The sequence below is a fragment of the Columba livia genome, chromosome Z, assembly GCF_036013475.1.
Source record: "Columba livia isolate bColLiv1 breed racing homer chromosome Z, bColLiv1.pat.W.v2, whole genome shotgun sequence".
In the NCBI taxonomy this organism is placed as follows: Eukaryota; Metazoa; Chordata; class Aves; order Columbiformes; family Columbidae; genus Columba; species Columba livia.
Window position 1 is genome coordinate 16,022,831 of NC_088642.1, and position 27,701 is coordinate 16,050,531.

At 37.1% G+C, this 27,701-nt stretch overlaps 2 protein-coding genes across 6 annotated transcripts in view; one reads left to right on the forward strand and one right to left on the reverse strand.

Annotated features, from left to right (window-relative positions):
* PDE8B (phosphodiesterase 8B) overlaps positions 1-2,295 on the forward strand; it is an 86,695-nt gene extending 84,400 nt beyond the window's left edge. For all 5 annotated transcript variants that reach the window (XM_065047384.1, XM_065047385.1, XM_065047383.1 and 2 more), the window contains one exon: positions 200-2,295. In XM_065047384.1, coding sequence (XP_064903456.1) covers positions 200-315 — 116 coding nt within the window. In that variant the 3' untranslated portion in view covers positions 316-2,295. The remainder of the gene's footprint in view (positions 1-199) is intronic.
* WDR41 (WD repeat domain 41) lies at positions 1-25,628 on the reverse strand. Its single transcript, XM_005505939.3, has 13 exons — positions 25,466-25,628; positions 21,557-21,672; positions 17,449-17,497; positions 15,439-15,570; positions 15,011-15,073; positions 14,410-14,521; positions 13,039-13,101; positions 12,009-12,119; positions 10,584-10,768; positions 8,782-8,903; positions 7,682-7,770; positions 5,753-5,886; positions 1-3,931 (listed from the first exon to the last, which is right to left on the reverse strand). Exons 1-13 carry the CDS (start codon positions 25,514-25,516, stop codon positions 3,779-3,781), a joined length of 1,380 nt encoding a protein of 459 aa, XP_005505996.1. The 5' UTR covers positions 25,517-25,628; the 3' UTR covers positions 1-3,778.
* Positions 25,629-27,701: the final 2,073 nt, after the last annotated feature.

Consider the following 27,701-nt stretch of genomic DNA (forward strand, 5'->3'; position numbering starts at 1 on the left):
TGGTTTGCATAACTTTTAATGAAGTCATCATACGTTAAGAAAGAGATTTGCCTGAAAGAGAAACAGACTGAAAAAATTCCCCTTTTGGCATTAGCTTACAGCTTAAGGAATAAAAGAGAGTAGGAAAACACCAGTTTCACGTGAGGGTGGGCTGTTCTGCCTGTGTACACTGTACAACTGTTTCTCCTGTTTGTTTCAGCATTTGCACATCTGCCTGTTTTGATGCAACACTTGGCTAATAACTACAAATACTGGAAAACACTGGATGAGTTAAAGTGCAAGAGTCTCAGGCTCCCATCAGAAAACAACTACTGACACTAAGGCAAGAAAAACAGACCTCTTGATCTACCAGTTTCACTGTGAATCACTTACTGACTTGGCTGCAAGAGGAATGTTTTTTCTTTTCCAGTGAAATTAAGACTGCATGGCAAAAAGGAAATATTTCATTCATCACTTTTAAGTTTTTCTGAATCCTACAAAAATGTTTTGAAAATGCCTACATAATCCACAGATTAATAAGTGGTCTTTGGAAATAACTTTTTGTGGCAGAAAATGTACTTCTGAAACTAATTTATAATACTGAATATGCATTTGTCATATCTTGTAATTGATACCACAGTATTCACCAACACCTCACTCAACTGTTTCTCAGTCAGAGGGGTAATCCAGTCATCAGTAGAGTAAGAATAGTTTGACAAATAAGCATTGAAAACTTCCCACTTATCTAGCATAAATTTGATCCAATTCTATCCATGTTCTTCACTTCTCTGAATCATAGCTCTAAAGAGAACATAGACAGTAGAACAACAATCAATCAGATCCAGTAAAAAACAAACCCTGCACCATTTAAGACAACCTTATTACTATCTGGTCTCCTTTCTTTTCCATATAAAATCTCAGTAGGAGGCAAATTCCCTTAAAATTTGTCATGTAGTGGAGGAAAACAAACATGTTCTATATAATTGGTGCCATTCACATGTTTCTCTAGCATCTTAGACATGTTACCATGCAATGTTTCATCAAATTTTACACAGAAACCATTGTGGCACTTGATCAATATATTTTTCTAATAGTGTTTGTACATGTGGTCATCAATTTTATTAAGCTGATCTCAATTTTATGGTAAGTCCATATATTGTGCTACTTACTTCTAGGATGAACCTGTCATTTCTTCAAAATTGTTTCCAGGTTATAACTTGTAATAGGATTATAATTTGTACTGCTTTTTCCCTCCCAATAAAATGCTTGTTTGTCTTGTGAAGTAAAAAGTATTTCAAAAGTATTTCTAAAGTTAGAAAACAGTTTTTCATTAGTTTTAAGATACAACACTTACACTAAAGCCTACAAAGAACAAGTGCATATTTTTGTACATCTCATTTTAATCACATGCAGAACATAAACATGAGTTCAAATTTTAGACCATTCTCAGACTACTCAGTTAATAAATCCTAGCATAACTGCTGATTTTTAACACTGTGCACTCCATGCTGCAGGCAAAGGTGCCAAAGCTGTGGCCGCAGTTGAAGAAGCAGTCCACTGCTCACTAAAAAGAAAGGTCTTGAGACATACTCTTTACAGCCCTTTGGCTGTATCAGGAATTTAACCCAGTAAAGAAAGACAAACAACAACAAACAAAAAAAACAGCATTTAGTTTGCTGTGGAAGAAAAGTGACAACAATTATTGTTTACTGCAGGTAGCTTACATAACATGCCAACCTTTTTTGTACGTTTTGTACAAGTTCTGAAACAAAGGGAAACATTCATAAAATGTATGTGCAGAAAAATGTATATAAGCTATATTTTTATTAGAATTGTAATAGACTCTTATTTTTTTCATGACTAAGGCAGGTTGCTGTGTATTTAAATGCTGCATTGCGTATATTTGAAGAATGGTGTTTCTGGTGAACTACATTTTGTCATTATTTCCTATTCTCTATTGCCGCATTCTTCAATGGATTTTTATTCAGATAAATCGAACCTCTGATTTTTATACTGTAAACTGTTTGCTTTTACTACTCCTTTATTCAGTACTAGTGCTCTTGGTGGTTGTACCTTAACTATTCTGATGACTGAACACTCACTGCAGTTGCATTGGAGAAAAGAACATCACAAGATTGAAAGCTTTGTCATCACTTAATTGAATTTGTTACATACAGCAACACTGTAAGACTGCATCTATGTAAAACACATCAATTCATTATTTTTGTCACACTTCTGTCACAAGAAAGAAAATGTAAATGGTGGAAGGAACCTAAGAAATAAAGTTCAGCCTCAGTTCTGGTTTGTGAGCTAAGACGTTAATGTGGAATCAGTATATTTGTTGCAAGATCCCTTGTTTCTTTCCACAGTCACAGACTAAGCAAAAAAAGATTTTTTTGAAGTTATGTCCTCTTTATGAGCAAAAGAAATTGGCATTGATCAATCATCATCTACCTGTTGCACTGGATCTCCCAGACTCTAACCTGTCCAATTGACTAACAGCTGCTTGTTTCATGCTGCTGTCAGTACACAGATATGTAAAAGAGCCACCTCAGAGTTGTACAAGTATTAAGAATAGGTCTGATGAAGATATTTACTTTCATGACATTAGCTTTTAACTGCATTTACTGATGCTGCTGTATCTTAAATCCAGAAATACAGCCCTGTAATCTCCTGTACTGGAAACGGTTCCCATTGATTCAAACACATTTTTTTGCTTTTGTGTTGCTTTGGTTTGGGGTTTTCATTTTAGTTTGGGGTTTTTTCCTGCTCCCATTTAACTTGCAAATTACTGTTGATATGTTAGACTTGAAAAACACATTGTGTACTTCAAGGATTTTTATTTTTGAACGCTGAAATACTATTTATCCTTATAAACTTTGTGCAGATTTCTCTGGAGTCAAACCTCAGCTGCAAATATAGTATTAATCTAGCACAAGTGTTCTGCTAGTATTAAATACACCAACTGCTACCGCTTCAGAAAATATTTTACATCCTGAAAACCCACTGTAAGGTCAGTGCTTTTTATTAGATACAAATTAATTTGATAAATGCATTATAGAAAGACTAAGCTAAACCAATCACACTTCATGCTAGACATGTTAATGGTGCTGTATAAACTCCAGCAGTGTAGATTAACCCACAGTGAAAATGCAGCTACTAGAAGCAAGGATCATCTATATATCCTGTTTTACCAAAAATTAAAACCTGGCAAACCAGTATTGCCTGCTTTTCTTTCTTGCTCTTACCCTTAGTGCAGGGTAGTAATTTCAAATCTTTAAAAAAAAAAAAAAATTTATATATATATATATATATATATTTGAGAACTGTTTCTCTTTGAGTTTTCTGTCAATACATAAATCTGAGCCATCAGTGACTGAAGTTTACCCTCAAGAAATGAATTACATAGAGCAGGAAGCCTTTCTGCACATAACACTGTGGAATGCCCCCAACTGCTTTAGTTATCCATCTAGGGATTTTCACAAATCTTAATTTTGACATCCACCCACAGTATTTTTAAACATTAACAATAATATTAGAAATTATTTAATGAGTCATCACTATCTTCAGTCTTCCAAGAGAACACCATTTCTGCTGACAGAGTAAGCCAATTAAGTTTCGACATGCAAAATCCTCCTTTGAGAGGAGTATTAGCAACTAATAAAAATTCCAATACAAAATATGGCATATAAGTGTAAACCTTACTGGTAGTCACGTTCTCAGTAGTTCAGAATTTATTCTTCACACTCACATTTAACACACATCCAGTTTATACATAGATAGCCTGTATTTCAGCAATTTAAGATCTGAGCTGCAAATCACCATTTTGCGACAATTTTTGAAACAGCGTTAAACTGCGAAGCCTAGATTCTCGTGCACCATCCTTCCACAAAATAATGAGGTGGTCAGCAGAGCATGTGGCCAGTCCCAGTTCACCAAAGTACAGGAACATCTGCAATGAAATCACTGCTATTACCATAATGCCCGCATGAGATTGTCAGCTTGCTTAAATGCTCAGTGTACAGCTGGACTAACAAATACATGTGTCTGAAATTGTCCTGCTTGCACATAGGGATGAAAAATCACAATGTATACTTTCTACACGTTTGTTACAAAATCTCTACATGAAAACAGCTCTTAAACAGCACTTCACATTGAAAGACCTCCGTTTAGGAAAAGCAGTAAAGCCTTACAGATAGAGAAGCTAAGGTACAGAACATCGAAGAAATTTGTTCCAAGTCAGCAGTAGAATAGTGAATAACTTGCATGAACTCTGTTCCCTTGGTTTCTTAGGAACAGAAGCCACTGTTCACTTGGGTACACTGTCCCCTTTCCACACAACACCACAGGCTACCATCACCAGGGCCAGAAGGATCAAAGAGTAAACAACTTTAACAGACATCAGCATGTGCCTGGTCACACAGAGGAAGCCAAACCAGCAACAGCTGCAACACAGGAGAAAAATACAGCAGCAGTGGAGAGATTTTGCAAGACCAGTGGAGCTAAGAAGTCATGCATGTAGTCATCCCTGACTTGGGAGTCCTCCACAAGGCTGCCTACATCTAGGCACTGACTGCAGTTCAACACAACTGCCAACAGAACCAAGTCATGTGAGGACACTATGGCATGCCTCCAGTGTCCTGACTCTTCAGCTTGTGGAAAGGATCTGCACACAGGAAGCATTCAGGCCAAGGACTGTGCTACAGCCCACCTGCACTGGGAAAAGCCACCTACTAGCTATGTAGTCCAAGTAGAAATACTCTGGCCAAGCTCACATCTTTGACCAACACATTTCATCACCATGCAACATTTCCAGCCTCAACTGCTCCAGTCTGCCCATAGCTTAAAAATAGAAATTTCCATATGTAGAATACTGCAGAAAATCACATCCACCATCACCTCAGTTACTCCTTGGCTCTGCAGCATCCCAGCAAAGAACAAATATGTGTCTCTCATCTCCTTTGCTGCACCTCCTGCTGAATTACACACTATGTCCTCTTTCTTAGATAGCAACTATCCACACTGATAATAGGGCATCTACCATCTTTTTTTTGGGAAAAACTGTTTGAAGAGAGAAGCAGAAAGCCTTGCAGAAATCCCTGTAGCAGAAAGGTTCACCTCCTGAAAAAACACTCAGTCTCATGAATACTTGTGAGCAAAACTACTCCAGAACTACACTGCTCCTCTCTACCTGCCCTTTCTCCTACTCCTGCCAAGAATGTTTATAAAAGTCCACCATAGGAAAGTCATTTGTTACTCAAATAGCTTTGTCTAATACAAAAAGGTGTGGAGGGAAAATGCCATTTGAAACATAAAACACACTCTGTTAGGCAGACAGAAGCACAGAATGGTAGCTAGTATAAAATTAAAATATCTCCCTAAGGCTCATAGCACAAAAGGCTAAGAAAGTCTTGCAAGGGTTTTTTTATACAAGCCCTCATTTAGGTTGAGAACTTAAGATGAAATCTGGAACAAACAAATCATTCCCAGCTGTATTGTTTGTAAGACCTCAACAGATTATCTGTACCATGTACATGTGTGCCTGCACACACAGCCCTCAGGTATCAGTGAGTATCTGAGTTCTCATTAGAACTTTAAGTCAGTATATATTATTGTTTTCAAAATGAACTAAATACACCACATAACAACATGTTCCCAGCCTCCAGAGGCCAGACGGTTGAAAGCTACAGCTGCTTAAGAAACACTGCAAAAATTACATCAATAAGTGAAATTCACTCATGAAATTCACTTGTTCTTATGAGACCTGACCTACCTGCACAGCTGATGAATGACCAATTAAATCACCAACCAATTCCAAGAAATACATAGGTGTATTCTCCTGCATCTTCTTAGCAGCTTGGTTTGCCTGCTTGTTTGCCCTTCCAAATCCCCACATATTGAAAAACCCTGGAAAAAAAAAAAAGGCAAAAATCACAAATACAGTTTATTTCTTCTATCTAAAGAGAGAACTACACGAGTCACTTAAAATCTAAAAGCAGGACAGTCTGCATGGCAAAGTGACAGTAGCATTGTGCTGCACAGCATTTCTACATCTGGGTTATTCATCTTGAGTGGGGAAGGAAGCACAGCTAGTTTGCCTTTTGGCTTTACTAGACATAACTTAGGAAACATGTCGAATTACACACCTGGATAAAACAATATAGAGATTTAGCAAAAAATCCACGGTTTGCCTAAATGAACAAACTGAACAGCAAAGGCAGATGAGGAACAGTGGTGTTTACCTCCTAAACTCCTCCTAAACTGTTACTTGTGCACAGAGAAATGAGGTACCAGTCTCTATCCTGTGTTCCTGCAGTAAGGCATTAGAATGCTGGCCTACAAGTAGGAAGCAAGTTTCTGACACTGAATTGCCTGTTTCTATACTGCCCACTGGCTTTTTCTCCTTCAGATTTAAAACTATCAGCCAAACTGGAGTGTATAAATAGTACGCCATATGTTCCATTTAGATAAGAAGAAAATACACATCTGTCACACAGCCTCGAGAAGAACTATGTAGTAATACTGACAGAAGTAAGAAAGTTTGTTTCTGTACACAATGCAGTTCAGACTTTCTTCCTAACCCTTCCCTCAGCTCCATCAGCACACAAAACAAGAAGTGCGCTAGACCCTGGCCCTGGCGCAAGCGAGATAACTGGAGAGATGAACTCTACTTTATTCTACTCTACTTTATTCCTTAGAAAAAAAATAGAGCAAATCAACAGCAGTCTACCCATCTCACTACTGCATATGGTTGCTTTCAAATGTCTCCAATCACAGAAGTTATAAATTTCCAATGTGAAACCAAATACCACTTGTCAAAATAAGAAGCAGAACTGTGTATAATAGATAAGCTGTCACCAGCAATACGGAAGGCAGAATATTTGTGAAAAAGTGTTTCTAAATCAACCCACGCAGCAATAACGTACTTGCAAAAATTACCATCAGCAGGTGAATAGCCAAGTAGACAAGGTACGTTAGGAAAATTATTCACAGCTCAAATAAAAAAAAAAACTCCTACAAGAGAGAGTAACAGCTCATTACTGTTCCCAGTCCATAATACTAATTATATTGTCCAGAGTACCTGTCTAAGAACACAACTATCAGTGCCCAGGGAAGCAAGTGCTACACAGGCAGGCTCTGTACTTGGGAAAAATGCTTCCTAAAACACTAGCAGCTAGCCCTGAGGGCTGCAATGCTCAGATGTAGTATGTGAGGTTGGATACAGCCTCAAAGTGAGACCCAGTGTTATTCCAAGTTCAAGGAGGAGACAGGGAAAACCTTTTTTTTTCCTGCCAGCTTCTGATCTGCAAGCTTCTCTTTAGCTTTCATCACAAGGCCCTGCAACTATATATTCTTCCATGGTGGACGATCCAGCACTATTCAGTACAAGCAGAAGTAAATCAAGGTTTCTCAGGAGAGGTCATAATTTTTGTTAAGACAGCTGATAAAACTATAAACTCTAAATAAGCTTTATGGCACAGAACAGCTTCAGCTGGACCTTCTACCTTCCCATAGCAGATCTCAGAAGGCTTGTGCACCCATGTCTTTTTCAGTTTCCCTCCCACACCTGTTATCAGTTGCTTGAACACAAGACATTATCTCTTCTTACAAATCCTGTAAGCCTGTATTCCTACATGGTGAATACTGGGTTTCTTGTTACCCTTTTTTAAAGCTTCTTTTCACAACCCCACTACTAGCAAACCTGTTGGAACCGGTTCAGGTGGCAGCTGGTGCTTTTCTCGGAGCTCCCAAATGCGCACACTGCCATCTTCTGAACAGGAGATCAGCTGCCTGTAAAAACAGTTGATAAGCAACACCAGCCCGAATACTGATCTGTGCAAGTCACCTTGTGATGTTTCTATAAAAGAGACAGCAAGTGCCTCAGGTTCTACAAAAGTTTGCTAGAACTCTCCAATGTAGCGGGACATCCAGATGTTCCATATAAAACAAGGCACATTTTTAGCAGGACAAACTACAATGGACTTGCAAAATAGGTGGAAAAAATTACACATTTTCAACCCCATTTAAAAAGCCTTCCACTCTGTAAAACAAATGAAAACCCCAAATCTAGACTCTGCAAACACGGTTCCCTAACTGGCTTCCATAACATTACTTTCATTAAGCAAAACCGTATTTTTTTTCTTACGGAAAAATAACAAAAGGAAAAATACTCCTTTTTGTCACATGTTTAAAACCATTTAGAACAGCACATGCATTTGCATGATCAGGATCCTAATTTTTATCTTCTGACAGACTTTTGCTCCATTGAACAAGAGTACGAAGAAATCTAATAACACAACTATTAGATTATATATATGTAGCATATTGTCCAACTTGTCCGTTGAAATAAATTCCAGTTAGAAATTCGGCACTAATGAGCAAAGGCCAGAAGTTATTTTTTGCTAAAACAAACATTTCAATTCTTGTAAAATATTTAGTGAAAAATATTTACTGAGTATGCCAGAGGCCTTTGCTTTATGGAAGTAAAACGCTACCAACCTGTATTTTCACAGTGCAGACAAAAGTGCTTTATCAAGTCTCATTTTGAAAATAACCAAGATATTTTACTCTGAGCCTGTTCATCAAGCATATTGGATTACAAGTTTTTTTAAAACTGAATTAAAACAATGCATTAAAAAAAAAAAAAAAATCAGATTGACAAGCTCTATCTAATAACAACAGACCAAACTAAAGACCAAGGCCCTGCCCAAAGAATCAGATGTAGCTTTGGCGACTGTCTCTAGCCATCCCTCAAGTTCTGCATTTCTTTATTGCATTAACAAAATGTACCATGACTCGTACCTGTTTGGAAGCTTCTCAATGTGCAGTACAGAGGAATCGTGAGCCGTTCTCTGGCAAGCAATCACACGCTTCATTTGAAGATTATATACGTATATGCCTTTCCCAACAGCAGCAAACACACACTGGAAAGAAAATTCAATGGAACAACTTACAGAAACAGATACTGAAAGATCACTCTGCGTGTAATAGATTTCCAGCAGTACTATGATGTCATCCAACCCACATTATCTAGCTTGTTTCTGTTCTGTACTCCAAGCAGTTTTTAAATTTCTTTATTTTCATCCTGTAGTTACAATTTAAGCAGAAACCAGTGATATCAACACATCAACACATTTCCTTAATTAAAAATTTATGTTCTTACACTAAAATAATGCTCTGTGTTTTGACAAACTCTTGTTTTATCAACAAAGACTGAGAACACAGGAAGCTGTTCTGCATTTTTGCCACTTTTTTAAAATTTAACTGAAGCTGTACAAAGAGGTATTGCTCAACCATTTGGGCGCTACTGAGTGTAGAAAAATAACTCTCTCACAGAAAGGTATTAAAAAATACTGCAAAGATCTAGAACAATTTTGCATTTTCTATTTCAGGGCATAACACTAGAATTACTTTTTCTTTCACCATTCAAAAGTCTCACAATAAATAAAATTCTGCAGCAACTTGTTTAGTTCAGTCCCATGAACAGAAGAAAGTCCTCAGCAGCCTCTGATTCCACATTCAATATTTTAACTATTTCTGAATTCCCAAAACTATTTTTCCCTGCCTTAAAACACATCTTTTGTAGCTTTCAAGCAGGGAATCAAAATGTTTTGAAGCCAAATTATAGAACTTTTCCTGAAGAGGATAGGCTTTTTGCTCCTTCTAGAATGAAGCACCCACAACAAAATCATTGGAAATTGTACCTTTAGAGACAACTACACCTCCTTCCCCCAACACCCACAGCCCACAATGTTTCTCTCTCCAGTATTTTATGAATGCTCTTTTGACAGACAAATGTGTCGGGTGACTACTTGGTCCTCAGCCTACATTCAGGTTTTTCCACAGCTTTTATTTTGCTACAGCTCATATTTCTGAATCTGTTTCTAAGAATCCTTTCTTAATTATTGCCCAGCAAAGGCTCCAAAACAGAATGCCACTGTACCCTAACTATGAAACATCTTTTCTTTTGCCACTAACAGTTGGTAATATTTCACAAAAGTAAACAACAACCTGAGAATTTTTACTTTTTCCTGAACAATAAATGGGTTCTGCCTGAGTATTCCGACAAAGAACTCCTGAATTACCTCCAAAGTGTGATTAGAGTAGACTGAATTTTGGACCCATATTTGTGCTCTTTACAATTGAGGATAGCCCATCTGAACAGAAGCACAAATGTTTGTTTACTACTAAGCACAGACATATGCCTATTACTTAAGTCACTTCATAGTACGTTAAGTTCAAGAGGCGCATTTATCGTGGAAAGTGCATTTCCAGAACCATGGAATATGAAGCATGTATGCCATCAAAACATTTACCTCCTGTTTATATTTCTCCAGTGGTACTGTAAAGAACTAGTAAGTTTTTGTCAGTCAAAAATAAATACTGTTGTGATGGTCCACTATGTCAGTTCCCAATCATCAACATATTATGCCTTCAGTTAGATCAATGACCAAGTTTTTAATATAAAAAAATTTATATAAAAAATGTTGTTGTATAAAAATACCTGTGCACATTTTAAATAAGCAAACTGAAAACCCTTGGCCTTCCTTGGTAAGGTCATGCTAGCTCACATAAAGTAGTTTACTCTGTTTAAAGCTTTTTACCTCCTCATCGGATGTTAGGTGTTGAACAGAAGTTTCATTTGGGCTTTGGGATAACTTTATTTCTGTCTGTGCATCTGGATTGACAGAGGAGTCCCAGAAGTTGCACTCAGATGCCTGTTCTGTCCAGTCAAGTGCATCCCAAACTATTAACTCACCCACATGAGAACCTGTTGCAAAAGTCAAGTCTAGAGAGGGAAAAAACAATGATATTAGAAAGAAATATCCATTTCACAAAAAATTACAACCCTAGAAAGTTGTGAGCTCATTTTCAAGTGAAGCTATGTAGAATATGCAATATGTAACTGACCAGACAAAAACCTCTCCTTTAAGTAAATACACATTTTTTTTACCTAGCATTCCTCAGATGAGCAAAAGGAGATGGGCTCTCTCTTGTAAAATTAAAATTAGGACCAAGAACATCCACCAGCCACAGTGCACAGTATAGTATAGCAAAGGCAAGGAACACCACCAGTAGTATGTACAAGCATTTAAAGTTCATTTATTGCTGACATGCAAAATACTTCTGTTCCTTGGACAAGCAGGTACACCTCAGACACAGAAATACTGATCACTAATAAAATGGATGACTTAATGGCAAGATTGAAGTAGCTGCTTGTGACATTGTTAAACACACTTGAAAAGGAATTTTTTCAATAATACTTAACGCAGATAGCATACTGTCTTTTTAAGCCTAGTATTGCTCCCCCTTCATAATCAAAAAGGAGAAAATAAGAGCAACAGGAAACCCTAGAAACAACTACCAAGTTTTCTTTTTTCCAGTTTCATGTTACCTCTGTACCACAGTCCCCTTGCACTGAAAAGGCTGACACAAATAAGCCCACAGACAAATATACATTATCACACTGGGAATAACTTGTCCTAGGCTCTGGGAGTGCTTCATAGAAAAAGACAGGGAAGAACAAAGTAGAGGTTGATACCTGTAGCAGAGTAGACAGAATTTCAGGTAATAGCTCAGTATTGCCCTAATGAGCAGCAGAGACTGCATCAGAGCATCTAAACAATGGATCTACGTGCAGGCCCACACCCACACACCCGAACTTTCAGTTACCTTGGGACTACAACTGCAAGGGACTTGGCATGGTACATTCCATTTTAAGAATCAGAAGAAACAGCACTTTAAATTTTCCCAACAGGAAAAAGATGCAGAGTTCCACTCCCATCAATGATGCTGCCTCTTTTGTGCCTCTTCTACATTGTAACCTGCCTGATTTCACTTCATTCTTGATCCATAAATAAGCCCATTATATTTTCACATTTCACTATCTTTGCAGTTACACAGGAAGGTACATCTACTAGTTATGAAGTTTCATTCCAGTTTAAATTTTTTGTCCTAATGAAAACGCCATAGTTTAAATATCCCCCTGGTAACTAACAAAACTAGTAACATTATAAAATGACTCTTACCATTGACACTGACTAATGACAAAATGTTATCCTGATGGTCAACAAGGCGTTTTACTTCCAGGACATTCCAACCTTCAGACCCATAATTCGAAGGAATCAACCTAAAAATTACTTACAAGACAGAGAGAGGAATTCTCTAAATAAGCTTTAAAATTCATAATAAAATGTAGCTATGCTTAAATAAAACATAACATTTTCAGAAAGACAGAAAATAACACATTATAAAAGAGACAGTACAAGATGTGCAAAGCCATTTATTACCACTTGTAACACCAAAAACATGGGAACAAATTTTGTCAGTGTTATTATTAAGGCCTCTTGCTACAGTAACTATAGGGTAAAACACCTCAGCCTAGTTACTCTGAAATTCAGAGAACTGGTCAACACCTGACGCTGCAGAAAGCAGAAGTGAAAAGTATTAGACATCTCTATAGATCAGCAAACAAAAAGCAAAAGGTCTTTCCTAAAGGCTTGTCTGACTGAAAACTATTATACAAAAGGATACAAAATGCTCTAGTAAGGCAATCAAGATCACCAAGAATTAAGACATTATTTTAACCAGTCTTGGAATTTCTTTTATAACTCAAGGGCACTACAAAGGAACTGCACAAAGTTCAGATTGAAGTTTACATTGCATACCAATGTCTAAACACAAAAAGACTATTTTTAATTTGATCCTGATTCTTTGACGAGAATATCAGATTGCTATTTTTCAGCTAAGTGGTTAATCATGTTGAGCAAACTCTTTTGTTTTGCTGATTCGGTGCCTACTTTTTCTCCTGGATTTTTTACCGTATTGTGAAATTAAACTAATTTTACAAAATGCCCTTAGTTAAAAGGCCCTCCACCAACAGCTAGATGACGATTTACAGTTTGCATACACAGAAAACCCTGTCTCCAAATAAGCAACAGAAACCATCACATTGTACCATTATAGTTTTGGACAGTGGAAGATGAGCGATATCTAAGGTCCCTGATCTTGGGATAGGAGGCTTCAGAGAAACACTTAACAGAAATGCAGCATACTCACTTAGCTCTTTGCCAACAGCTGCCGCAACACAATTTTTAGGCAATTCAATCAAAGCACTGATACCTTTGAAAAAATAAAGGAGATAAGGGACAAAAGTATATTTGTTGGCCACAAGAACACACAGCAAATTGTTAATTCCTTATTAATAAAGTTCTTCATAATCCTCCTTCCACTTACAAGTTATCATAAAAATAAAAGCACATCGCATGAAGTGAAAGTTAAGTAGCACTGGAAGTGAACAGATTACCTTAGGTGGAGGTAGAGTCAGGAGTTTTGGTCCTGAATCTAACTGAACTCTGAATGTCAAACCTGAGAGTAAATAATCTTTTTATTCTACAGTTAAGATGTTTATGTTGTAATGCTGGACAATATTAAGGACACTGAGACTCTAAACATAGTCAGTGCCGAAGTCATTAGACATTGATGCTACTGCAGTATGCATAATACTAAAATATCATGTAGAGCCAGATGAAGAAGAATAGATCACAATAAACGTCCAGCTTGATGTTACTCTGCCTTCATCCTCCACAGAATTCCCCCATTCTGTGCTGCAACACCATTAAAGGAAAATTCCCCAAGGAATAAGAAATCTGCATATCCTGTTGACACCCTGTACACAAGTTTCAATAGCACCTCATGCTAAACACTCGAGCACCACTTCAAACTGGTCTTTGACATGATATTTTGTATTGAACCAAGAGAAGTATTAATATCCTCAAGGATTCAGAAGGTTTTGCCTATCACTGCTTCATTCTATGACAAAATAAGGAAAATATTGGTTCCATTTTTTAATGCAATTAACAGATTCATAGGTATCTTTGTAAAGTATGGCAATAATAAGCAACAGTTTTCTTTGCACAGACAGATTATATATAAGCTTATTAACAAAAAAGCATGATTGACATTGAGATCCAATTACATTTACTGTATTTCTATCAAAACCTGCATTTTCTACATCAAAAGTACTGATCTTAACAATTTAAAAAAAAAAAAATCTTTACTCCTTTACCACTACAAACCTTTACTTAAGAATAATAAAACTCCCACTCGTTCACAGAGAAGCAGTCAAAGAATCTCACGTGTGTTACAGTAAATATGTATAAGTCAACATCCAAGGACTAGCCCTGTAAGTTCGAGGTAATATACAGTTACAGAGATTTGACATATTTTAAAATTCACACAGCACAGGAGATTAGAAGCAGTCTTAATTCTGAAACTATTAAGTCTGACATTTAAAAAAAATAGAAGGTAGCTCTAATATATAATGTTATCATTAGAATTAAAGAGAATTTGCCAAGTTGGTTTTGCATCATTATACAGATCCATTTCACTTGCACTTTAACAGCTATAATGAGTCATTTACATTTTTACCTGCATCAGTAAGATGACTGCTCTTACACAAGAGATCTAATTTTCGGTTCCAAACACATAGATCACTCCCTCCAGACAACCATACATCCAGTCTTTGAAGAACTGTCAAACACTGCAGAACAAAAATCAGATATATGTCCCCTGCAAAAGTTCTACAGGGAATTTCTCAGTGAAATTATCACGAGCTTTAGCTAGATAAAGCTGTAAGTATTATGAAATACAGTTCTAAGGTGTCACTTTCCTGAGAAATACATTTAATTACATACCATGTTACATTTTTCTGCTGAAAAACAGATTTTTCAGTGATTTTTTTTTCTACTATTCAATAAATAGTTTAACTGTAGATTGAAGTTTCAAACACAGTAACAAAATCAAGCCATAAAATGACCTTTTTTCTATATCTTTCAAAAAGAAAATTGAGGTATTAAGAGTTCCAAAAACAAGTTAAGAAACATGCCTACTTCTCAGCCACTCATTATGTACCTGTTCTTAAACCAAACTGCTGTTTAACACAACTGTCCATAAGGCCCAATGAGCAATAAATAATAGAATTATTGTACATAACAAAACAAGAGACATACCTAGGGTTTCCTCAGCTTACCTTTACAGTAGAATGGAAACATGACACTTTCTGAACCTGTCTGCCACTCGTGCAGTCCCAAACCTGACTTTATTCATTAAGGAAACTGAAAGGTTTTTATATATTATGAATGTAACTGCTGTGTTTGTAACTAAATGGCAGATTGTGAAATAGGTATGCAGAGACTCAGTATCCTAAACCCTGATTGTCTTCAATATTTGGCCAAAATGACATATTAATAAAGGTCTGTTGCGGATTCATTTTTGTAGCAAGGATTGCATCCACTTGTGAGCAAAAACTAGTAAAATCCTAGTGTAATCCAATTAAACCTAATGGATATTAACAACCAAAAAACTTAAACAACCTGCAGCCTGCCTCAATGCTACCTTTAAAAATAAAAACCAACAGAAGCCCATAGAAATTTGAATCCTCTCCAGATCTAGGGATACAATAACTGTTCTATCAGCTGATGCTGTTAAAATCAAATGTTTTTTTTCTTCAGAAGCATCTGGTGAAGAAAATGGCGCTATAGCTGTAATTTTCTGTGTATGTCCATGAAGTTCAAAAAGTTTTTCTCCAGTCTGAAAAATAAAAACACAGAAAACTAAGTGTAAAATTTGGAAAATGTCTACTGCAGCGTGTAACATAGGTACAAAATTACTTTTGAAAGCAAGAATATCTGAGAGTCTAAAATCTCCATTTCTAGTGTAATTTATGGATTTACTTCTTATTACCTTCAATATTGTTCAAGATCTTACCTGGAATTAAATAATGTCTTAAGTGTAAGTGTAAAGGAGTAGTACATAATAAAAATCACTCTCAGGGTAAAACAAACAAACAAACACACAACCTATCAAACAAGTAAATACTTCTCTAAAAGCCCCTGGGAACTAAATTCTGTATTAAACTCATTTCATTTCAATGCAAATATTGGTCATTCAGCTTTTTTAATGGATACTACAGTAATCCAGATGTGTTGACAAACCCTCTCTTGAAAATTTTTTTTTTTAATTTAATTATTATAAAAACCTGAACTATATTTATGGCAAACACAGTGCTGCCTATTTCCTGACAGCTTTTTTTAGTATGTATAGTATCTATAGCTTCAAGCTGATGGTTTAGATAACTGCAGCAACTTCTGCTCTCTTTAGTTAGATGACAAAACTCTACAAACAGAAGCATACTCTCATTTTAAATATACAACGAAAGTACAGGGTAATTATAACTGTAAACTTCTTTACACTTGTGGGTTAAGTTTCTAAATTAAAACTACAGAGGACTTGCTTTAGCAAAAACATAATAAAAATCCTACAGATAGAAAATGGAACTCAGTTTCTAAGCTGGATATCTAAATGGCTTTTACATTCATAGACTTCTTAGAACACTGAGTTGATATACGCACATACATGGTTTTGAATATTCAAACTCAACTTGCTTTTCCAAATTATAGAATTACAAAAGGTCTCCAACAACAGCAAAGCACTAACTGAAACTGCTCAAAAGAGAAGTTTCAAGTTCTCCCTTCAGTATTGTAAAATTAGGCCATCATAAATGTCACACATTTTTCAGAAAGTTTCTAAAAACGTTTAAAGTCTGAGATTTTTTTTTTCCTCAGTTTGAATGCTTTGTACTCACAGTTTTGACAGCACAGTGTCTCCCTTTTAGATTTCATATTGAACTATCTAACGTGTATACTAGCCCTCCTTAGAGGTCTAACATGCATCCCTAGTCTATAATTTTATTGATACAGAGACACTGAGCAGAAGAGCAGAACAGAACACTGTTTCCATTACATTAATTACTATTAATTAATTAATTATTATACTAATACACCTAATGTCTTAGTAAGGTTTTCAAAAATTATAAGATCTTATCATGGCAAGCAACTAAGGCTTTTTTTCTGCACTGCATGAAATGTTTGACTTACACTGACTTTGGTGTCTTTCCAATACAGTTTTTGTCCGCTCTCCAGTTAGTCTAATCAGTTATAACACAAAAAGGTATTGCTAATAGAACCACTGAAATCTACTTAAAGCTTAAGTATATATATTAATGTCTGCAGGATTGGGACATTGTTACATATTTGTTGAGTTAGTAGTCAGCATTTCCGTGTTTACAGCAAACACCAAACATTTTAAAAGAAGAATTAAAGCCACAAGTTCATACACACTTCTGCTTTTCACATAATTATTTCATGTCAAATCTTTCTAAAAATCACTATGTCTTCCCAAAACATTCTAACTTTTAAAACTTATTGTTCTCTTGGGTTCACAGAATTTTTACCTTCATAGTTCCCCCTTCTAAACAAAGATCTGACAGACTCCCTACACTTAAACATTTTAAACAGTAGCTCTGCAGCAATTCCTATTTATTCTGATTTTTCACTACTAGACATTTCTAACTTTCCCTAACTTTTACCCGCTCCATAGTACACAAGCTACCCCCCGAAAAGAGCTAACCTGAGCATTCCAAAGAAATACAATTCCATCATCTCCTGCAGATGCAAACCTGAAATTAAAAAAATAATAACTTTAAAACCTGTGAAAACGTCAATGTAGCATAAGGTAATGGAAAAGCAGCAAACAGTTATGTGAGAAAAATATTTACAACATATATCAGACTCTGGCTTTAAAGAATAAATATGTATTTGCAAATCCCAACTACAGTTTATAAACTGAAGCCAGTACATATGAAGAGGTGTTTATCAACACATACTTACATAAGAACAAGGCTTTAGAATTTCAGTATATAATATTATAAATAGAATGCCACATTACTGGACCAATTCTCTTGTTAAAAAAACAAAACAAAACAAAAAAAAAAGAGATCTTGCACACCTAATAAAAGCAAAGTCCAAAACCAAATATTATTGGTCAGAGCCAACTTACTGCAAGATATTTTAAAAGTTACAAACCAGGTTCATATTATCATGTTAATCTCAAATTAACTAAGTTTGACCTACATTCAATCTTCTTCCCTAGGCTAGAGCGAGTATCTTACCATCTGCTTACATCTACACCTTATCACCACCGCAGCTACAGTGTAGCTGGAGGACACATCCCAGCTATCCCAGTGAGAGCACTATGAGCTGAGAAAGCCTAGAACAGAAGCAACACCTTCCACAGAAAATTGCATGCAGTTGTTAGTTTCAAGTATCTACCTTCTAGTTTTTCCCTTAGTTTTAAGCCTTCACCAAAGGTTAAATAGTTAACACTTAGAGAACCAACTAAGATTTCATACTATGAACCATAAAGTCATAAAGGAGAGGTTATATCACTTCCAAACATTCTTCTTTTACCAGCTATGAATGGTTTCATTAACTACATACAAATCCTTTCATTTAGAGTCTTTACCATCACAGTGTTTGTGAAACTTACTTACAGAATAAGTTTTCAGGCATAAAGCCATACGGTTTCCCCATACCGCCCTCTTTCTTCCACATAACCTCTTGGTTTACTCTATTATAGTATTAAAAAAAAAATATATATATATATATATATATATAAGCTGTACTTTCTTCATATCTCATTATTTTACATCCAATCAAGCCCCTTAATTAAAAAGACTAGTGGAAAAATCAAACTCCTATGCGCACCTGTGATAACATTAATTTCTTATCTTTAGTTGCCTTTTAGCTCTATTACATGTTGTTTTGTCACACCATCAACCACTTAAAATAGTAAGACTATCACAATTCAGCAATAAGCCTTTATATCTCACTTTCTTTCTGGAGTAGTATTTGGAGCTGTGTGCCACTTGAACAAAATTCTGGGAAGAAAAGTTGTGTTTCAAAGAAGGCATGAGTGTAATTCATCAATGCAGAAGCTCAATAGAGTGCTGCTTTGTGTATTTCCCCTGCACCTCCTAACCAGGATTTCTGTTTAAACGTAGAGGTATTTTGGGGAGTCAGTCATCCTACAATTAGGTTCTATTCACTAAGGTGGAGATTCATGAGTCACCTGATTTTTTTCCAATCAGGATTACCATCATCCCTAACCTTGTCTATTTCCTGAAGGAGCAAGAAATGGTCAAATGAGCAACAAAAAAGGCTATTCTTAAAATGTGTTATGAACTCTGTTTAGTTTAATGTGTCAAATGCTAGAGTATTACACATAATTTTATCTCAGTCCATTTCGTGGAAGACTCTTGCTGGGGCTTACCGTTCTTCAGTGATCTCCAATCAATATGACCCTTATTTCACGTTCAGAAAGTACAAGGAAAAATAAAAAAAAAAAAAGAAAAAAAACCTTTCTGTTACACTTATACAGGATTTATTTAGTATCTTCAAAAACCAATCTGAGAAAATTTTCCACTCACTGGTTTTAGCTGAGCCACTGAGAAAACAAGAAAATCCTTCTGCAAAATTTTCAATAAGATGATATTATCTAAAGACCTGAAGCGTGAAACTTGGCTTACAATAGTTGACAAAAAGCACACAATGGAATAGCTGCAGAAACTAAATAAAAACATTTCAGAAGCTGAGTAACAATACTAATTTTATAAAAAAAATCAAGTGAAAAATATTATCAGCTGTTTAACAATCCAGAAACTACCACATTCTTGATAAATAAAACCTTTAAATTACTGTCCAGTGAAGCAACTCTTAAACTCCTCAAACTCTCAGAATTTTAACCAGCTATGTAACTTACGCCTTATCCATATGCTATTTTACAACCTATCTTCAATGCAGCCATCCAGGCTTTAGTTTTACACTGATGATCATTAGTTTAGCTTCAATAATTTACCTGCTACCACACAATGAAGCCCAAAATGGTAAAAGATTTATTTGCATCAGACAGTGTGTGCAATCTAAGGATACTCTGGTATTCCCATAAAGACCAATTACATTTATCAAGTACGTGTTCTGGGAAAAGTGTATTTTGAGGAAAGGTTATTTTAATAACTTGTCTGTGGGAAAAAAAGGACTGAAAAAAACCCCACAAGATTCTTCTGTTTCTATAAGAATCTCCTGTAGGATTACTATAATGTAGAAAAATAAATCTAAAGGCAATGCATGTAACTTTTCTAACATATACATAGTTATCACATTAAGAATGGAAACTGACATACTAAAAATTCTCCATAGAGTCTTCAGTGAAATGTGTATATATTTATTTACTCATTTTTAATTTACATTTATATTTACAAAATCAGTAGAAAACAAGATTCTGCAGGCATTCCAAATTTGGAAGAGACCACCTGCCTGATCAATGTGCACAGGGAAGGAGAGAACCTCCCTTCATGAAACAGCTGCTGTACACTGCAAAGATATAAGCCACACTGCTACCCATGTTAACTTTGTGTAGTGTATTGATTAATATATTTTAAATTCCCTTCTGTGTTTAATCCATAAAATATATAAATTACTCCAGCTTCTTAATGGAGGGACTCTCACCTATTACTCACATTCTTAGTTTTAAAGGTTTTCTATTTAATTCTCCAAACCAGCCAAGAGTCATTACACTAACTGTTGACTAAAGACGTCATAACTTTACTTTTAAGGCAGATAAATATCTCTTCTCTTGCAGCATTATTAACAAGTTACATTAGAGAACATGCAAGGCTAACTTAGAGAAAGATAAGAGAGAAGCGAGGTTGTAACACAAAACCATCATAATTCATTATCTCAGTCACACTTCCGAAGTGGCAATGGTAAATGTAGTGACTTCATCTCTGCTTCATAATCTATCTTTCAACTTTTAGATAACTCCATCCTCAGAGTTTACAATAAAGTTGGACCTAGCTACAAGGATCTAAGAACAGAACCAACAAATACTGTCATGGAATATTTAAAAAAAAAAAGTGCAAAAAGCTAAAAATCTGAAGAGTGAAACAAAGAAATAGGTTTCAAAGAAGTACAAGTTGAGCAAGATCTAATTGGACGAGATATGTAATGCAGAAATTACACATATGCTGAAATTTACTAAGTAGTCATTTTGAACAAAGTGGTGAAAATTTCAAAACTTGAGAAGTTCAGAAAAAAGTCACATTAACTGAAGCTCAAGCCAATCAAGCACTAGAGCTTCAGAAGAAAGTATAACAAAATACTAGAAAGTAATAGCAACATTCAATATTGCTGAGAATGTCATGTCCAATTGCTACAGTGTATCTGTAGGAGTCTATTATATTGCTTTGTAGAAGCAAAAGGTGAAATAACAGCTGTCCTCAATTCAAAAACATAAAACACACACGTCCAGAACAGAAGCAGGCACTACTGCATGCTGTCCTGGAAGAAAGTGTGTGCATGCATGCACAGAAGGGAACGTTCAACCCAGGAACACCTTAAAAGAGAAGGACTTAATTAGCTTAAGGCCTTTCTTTCAAACAAGAAACATAACTCCATCACCATTATTTTCTCACAAAAGTGTAACAAGAGAGGCCAAAAGATGTAGTAACATACCAAGAAAAGGGAGTGTTCGTCCCATGCCTTTTTAAACTCCAGGCTTTTTCTGCCCACCCCCACCAAAAATAAAAAGAGAGGATTAAATAATATTACTACATTTTAATAAATATTCTCTGAAGTATTGCCAAGGATGCTGTGAAACAATATGAAACACAATTTCATACCTGCAGTCATCTATTTGCACTAGAAATCGTACTATATCTTGATGACCTTTCAACACAAGGAGCTCCGTGTAAGGATTCTGTATTTGTTCTTCACCAATTGTCTGTACAGATGATTTCTAAAATTCATTTAAAAAAAAAAATTATTTTGTAGTGACAGAATTATTTTCACCACGTCTTTGCAATGTCTAAAAATGGACTTATAGTCTCATGTGTGAACATATAGATATATTTGCAGTTAAGTTTCTGAAAATCATTATAGATTATCATTTCTTAATTATTCCAAGTAAATTATATCTTTCTATAGCATGTACTTCAAATTATAATATAGCATTTTCTGTTTAACAAAAAACATTTTGTACGCCTTTAATCACTGACACAGTGATGAAAACCCAGTTTAGTCATTAGTTGTCATGTGGAGCCAGCTTCATGACTCAGTTCACCATACATTCATTTTTGTATTAAATTACACCTCTTCCAAGAGGTCTGTGAACCTATCATATCTTTCACCTACTGTTCAATTTTAGAATCCTATATAAAGATGACATTTAAAATAAATAAGAATAAATGCTGTCCTGTTACATAATATATAAGTAATCTGTTGGGACTCAATTAAAAAAATACCAAAAGAAACTGCTTAAAAAAAAAAAAAATAGAGAGAGAGAAAGAGAATGATTAATCATCTTATAAAACAGCATCTGCAATTATTCCCAACTAGACTATTAATTAAAAGAACAATCAATCACTCAGAGCAAGCTGATCACCAGGCAGGGTCAATACAATATTGCATAGGACTGCAGTTTCAGGGCACGATAGTTCTGCTGATCTCAATCATAATTTTGTTTCAATAGAAGACAACTTTTTTGTATTTAAGATTTCCACATTCTAGAACAACGTGCTACTAGACATTTTTTTAAAAAAAAAAAAAAAAAAAGTAATCTAAATAGCTTAGTAGTAACTGAGCACTATCCTCCTTCTAGATTTATTTTACATCACAGTCACAGTCAATGTCATCTTACTTCCAGGACTCTCGAGAACTTAAACAGAACCTGCACTGTACAACAGTAACTACTGAACACTGTACAACATGCAGCATGCATTAGAGGTAACGCTATGTGAAAGACAAATGTATTATCCTCAGAAACTTCAACATTTTCTTGAATTAATAATAAATTATTTTCTATTACTTCCATATTGGTACTCTGATATTACTCTTCAGAAGTTAAGAATGACAAAGTTAATATATAGGGAAAGAAATCTGTGTTTATTTTTAAAATAAAGAGGTTGTCAAAATGCTAGTTCTTGCGATTTTATCTTGGTTTTGTGCTATCTGATGCATTTCACGAAGCAACTGTTCCTCATTCTATGCAATTATGTGAGAATAGCAGTTCCCATTTTAAATAATGCAAGTAGAACCTGTATAGTTACAAAGAAAAGTTGGACAAATATGGAAACTTGGAGTTCATCTGTCAAAAGCTAAACAAACCATTCCTTAAAAAAAAATGAGAGTCCTAAAAATCCTAAGCAAAACTCAGCATCACCCAATGACATTAAGAATACTGCAGTCAGAAGACTCACATTTTTATTTACTAACAGAAACACACATTCACAGAACAATAGTAACATTGCTTTGAAAAAGTCATAATTTCTAACATTAACATCCCTATTCAGTACAAAACAGTGCTACTTCTTTTGAATAATGTGTCTAATATTATTTTTTCTGAATTCTAAGCATGCCTGCAAAAATTGAAAGGTACAGTGCTGATAAAGTACTATAGATAACAAAAAGAAGTTTTTCCCCCAGTACTGTCACACAACAAGCTATGCTGTCTTTAGATTTAGAGTGCTGGGTTTGTTACATGTGCATTCTTTCTCTGAAAAAAAAATCTATTTTTGATATAAACTATTAATTGAACTCCCTTGTAGCAACATCCAAGTTTTTAGAAGAGAAAGCTATTATAGATGCTGATGCTAATGGAATCCATTCCAAACTTGCAGGCTTTCAGGCAGGACCTGTAAGGATCACTTCAAAAATCAGTAAAAAATAACACAACATTCATCTCAGCTCCAGAACTTCCTATAACCCCTGTGACCCGATGCATTTAAAAGTGGCATTTTCAAAAGCAATTCACAAAATATAGGGATGCAAGAGTATACAAACCTACTTATGTACCTATTATAGAGCATGACAAATTAGATTATATGGAGCATGATGCTACTGCAGTTACACTGTTCCCATTACCAGAGCCACCCTGCTGAAGTCATACACCATCAGTACATGGCCATCAGCTGAAGAGACTCAGGAGCCTAAGTCTAAATGATTTTCAGTTCCATAGTAAAAAATAAATGGGTAAGGAGAAATTCATATTTCATGAATTTAGAACATCTTTGCCAGAGGCTTTCTCTATTCACCCAGTGCAACGTCGTTCTAATACATCTGGCCTTTTCATGACTGGCTGAAGCCATAGCACATTAAATAATCACCTTAAGTCCATAGACAACACACTTCTATGGGCTTCCTTATCTATTTAAGAAGACTACACAGAGAATTAATGGTTACCAACATGATCTTTTGATTAACAATATTGCCTACTGTAAGAAAGGAAAAAAAAATAGTTTGGGGACTAAACCTTGTCAATATTTCTTACTCAGCTTTTCCACAGAGAAGCAAAACAATCACCATCATGCAGCAAACCAGCGGTGGCAATGGAAACACAAGTCCTGTGAACAGAGTTTAACCAAGCTACAAATGGCAGAATGGAAGAACTGGACCACACCTTGACTCATGCCCATGCTTTATTAAATCACAGTATAATCACACACAGGCACACACACCCACATAATTTCCCGTCTTCCTTTTAAAAATAACTGCACATGAACCTGCTAAATATGACTGCAATACAACCAACATTTTGATGGAGAAAAAAAGTCAAACATAACAAAAGAGGCATTCCCAGACATGGTCATTCCAAATGGCTTCAGACTCAAACTTCCACCGAAGTAACAAATGGCATTTGAAACAAACCATCATATTGCCATGGCTTTCTCACACACAGCAGCTGAAATACAATTACTTCCTCATATTTGTCTAGATTACAAAAGCACTAACTGATGTGAGCCCAGTAACAGTGTTAATTAACTTCTGTTAAGTCCAGGCTGAGAACTTCAGCAGAGTCCTAGGGACAAGAAAATCCCAGTAATGTCTCCCTCAAATCCAGTAAGACTAGTTTTTCCAAATACGGCAACAGGAAGGATACCAGTGTTCAGTGCACTAAATAACCCTAATTTATGGATGAGAAACTGAAAAGAAATGCCAGAAGATTACTACAAACTACAACTAGGCTATATAGCTAGTAAGTTACTGCCTTTAATTTACATTATCGACGGCAAAGTCCCCAAGGCAGGACTCCATATGCTAGCAAGTTATACAACGTAACTCCCACTCGCCCAGGACGCGCTGAGCCAGAGGGAAGAAACCGGTACGCTCCTGACTGCGAGGGCTCCCAAGCTCGTGGGTCTGCTTTTGTGTATATTTCACCTCCCGTGTTTCTCTTTAACGAAGCTTGTAACTCCTCCTAACAGCCAGGCAGTCTCACAGACTGCCAGCTGACCGTGACGGGGCGCAGGGCCCGCCGCGTCACCCCGGGACGGCAGATCTGCCCGGGCAGCGAGGCCACGGCCAGCGCGCCCCTTCCTCACAACGCTCCACCCAGACCCAGAGCTCCTCCCGGCCTCCCACCGGCGCCGTGCTGCGTGAGAGCAGCTGATCCCACAGACAGCACTCCCGGCCCGGCCGGTGAGGCGACAACGCTCACCGCGCCAACGTTCGCAACGCTCCTAACGCTCCTCCTGGCCCCGCCTCCCGCCGCCAGCTGCTCAGGCCCCTTCCGCCACGCCCGCCCACCGCCTTACCTCCGCCAGGCCCTGCGGCTCTCGACCGCCACCGATCAGCCACCGCAGCATCGGGACCGGCACCGGCACCGGCGTGGCCGCCACGGGCGGCTCGTCTGCGGCAGCCGGCAGCGAGGCGGGATGGCCGGGGCGGGGGGGAAAGGCCTTCTTAATCGAGCTCCCCGCGGAGCGCAGCCCTTGAGTGGGCGGGGCCGAGAGGGGCCTAAGCAATCGATCGCCGAGTGGGTGTGCTGCCGCCTCCGGGGGGCGCTGTGAGGGGGTGGCGGGACCCTCAGGCTGGTTCGCACGAGCCTGTGGGCAAATTCTGCAGTTATAACTGCCGAGTGTGTTAATTACATATGACGGACAAATAAATATTTACTAGCTTTTTATGTACCACATCTAGAATATTGTGTCCAGTTCTGGGCCCCTCAGTTCAAGAAGGACAGGGAACTGCTGGAGAGAGTCACAGAAGATGATGAAGGGAGTGGAGCATCTCCCTTATGAGTAAAGGCTGAGGGAGCTGGGGCTCTTTAGTTTGGAGAAGAGGAGACTGAGGGGGAACCTCATTAATGTTTATAGTTACATAAACAGTGAGTGTCACCAGGATGGAGCCAGGCTCTTCTTGGTGACAACCAATGATAGGACAAGGAGAAATGGGTACAGACTGGAACACAGGAGGTTCCACTTAAATATAAGAAGAAACTTCTTCATGGTGAGGGTGACAGACACTGGAACAGGCTGCCCAGGGAGGTTGTGGAGTTTACTTCTCTGCAGACATTCAAAACCCACCTGGACACCTTCCTGTGTAACCTCATCTGGGTGTTCCTGCTCCGGCAGGGGGATTGGACTGGATGAGCTTTTGAGGTCCCTTCCAATCCCTGACATTCTGTGATTCTATGCTGTCTTCCAATCTCAGATGAATTTTATGCTACAATGAAAGAATAATTATTACCATTTTATTGTGACTGTCTTATCTGTTTCCTGCAGTAAACGACCACCAAATTTTTCTGTATATAACAGATTTCCCTTGGCTGTGACTGTTTTCATCCTCCTTTAGGTCTGCAATGTCCTTCTTGGGATGGAGCAACAAATGTAGATGAGGTTGCACCATCAGGCTAAGCCACAGCCTCACACAATTCACCATCCTGCCCCTCTTCTGTCCTTAACACAATGATCTTGGCAGCCTTTTTGAATTTTAAGTGCACATGGAGTATGATCACAAAACCCAACCCTAAAGGCCTCACAAACCCTGTTCCTCAGCAGACACAGGTGCCCCCTAATGTGTACAAACATGTCCAACAGGGACTGCTCGGCACATCTGAATCTACATATTTCTTTTGTCTTGTTACCTTTTTCAGGTAGTCAACAGAACACGGTATCATGAGACATAACTGAGATTTGACAGATACTTAGGGCAGGAGATAACGGTGGTTTGCTAAAACCTGAACTTTTAGTGGTGACCAGTCTGTTCATGGAAAGCATAGGATGCATCCTAGGTCTAGGATGAAATGTTGCTCTAGTGATATAACTTTTACAAGTATTGGTAGCATGTAGTCTGAATATTGCCATTTGTTAACTTATGTGAATATTTTGCAGCTTCTCAGCAAACTGAAGTTGATGACACTCATAAACTAGTTTTAAAGCAGGATATCTTTACTCCTACTTTAACATAATCCTGCTTTTCTATTTCAGTGCAGTTGTACTAGACTCTCAGCTCAGAGGTGCTGTTCCTGCAGAATAAGGGCACAACCAGTTGGATTGCTTTGTGCCTGTAGCTACATCTGCCAGGGTTTCCATGGTAATATTTCATCGCCACCAATCTGCTCTTCAGCAGCCTCCCTAAAAAATTTGTTACCTTCTCCAAAGTAGCGACTGTTGTCTTGTTTCATTGCATTTCATTTGTTGGAAGGAAGTAGCAGCACAGATAATCCACAATAGACTGACCATAACACCCCGTTCCACAACTCCTTGGACTGCTCAGGCAGAGAAGGTAGAGAAATTGTGAGTGAAGTTGAGCCCAGGAAGAAGGGAAGGGTGGAGTAAAGGTATTTTAAGATATGTTCTTTTGTTTTTCATTATCCAGATCCGATTTGATTGGTAATAAATTAAATTATTTTCCCAAAGTCAAGTCAGTGTTGCCTGTGAGAGTACTTGCTGAGGGATCTCCCTATCACTATCTTGACCCACGAGCCTTTCATCATATTTTCTCTCCCATGTCCAGCTGAGGACGTGGAGTGATAGAGTGGCTTTGTAG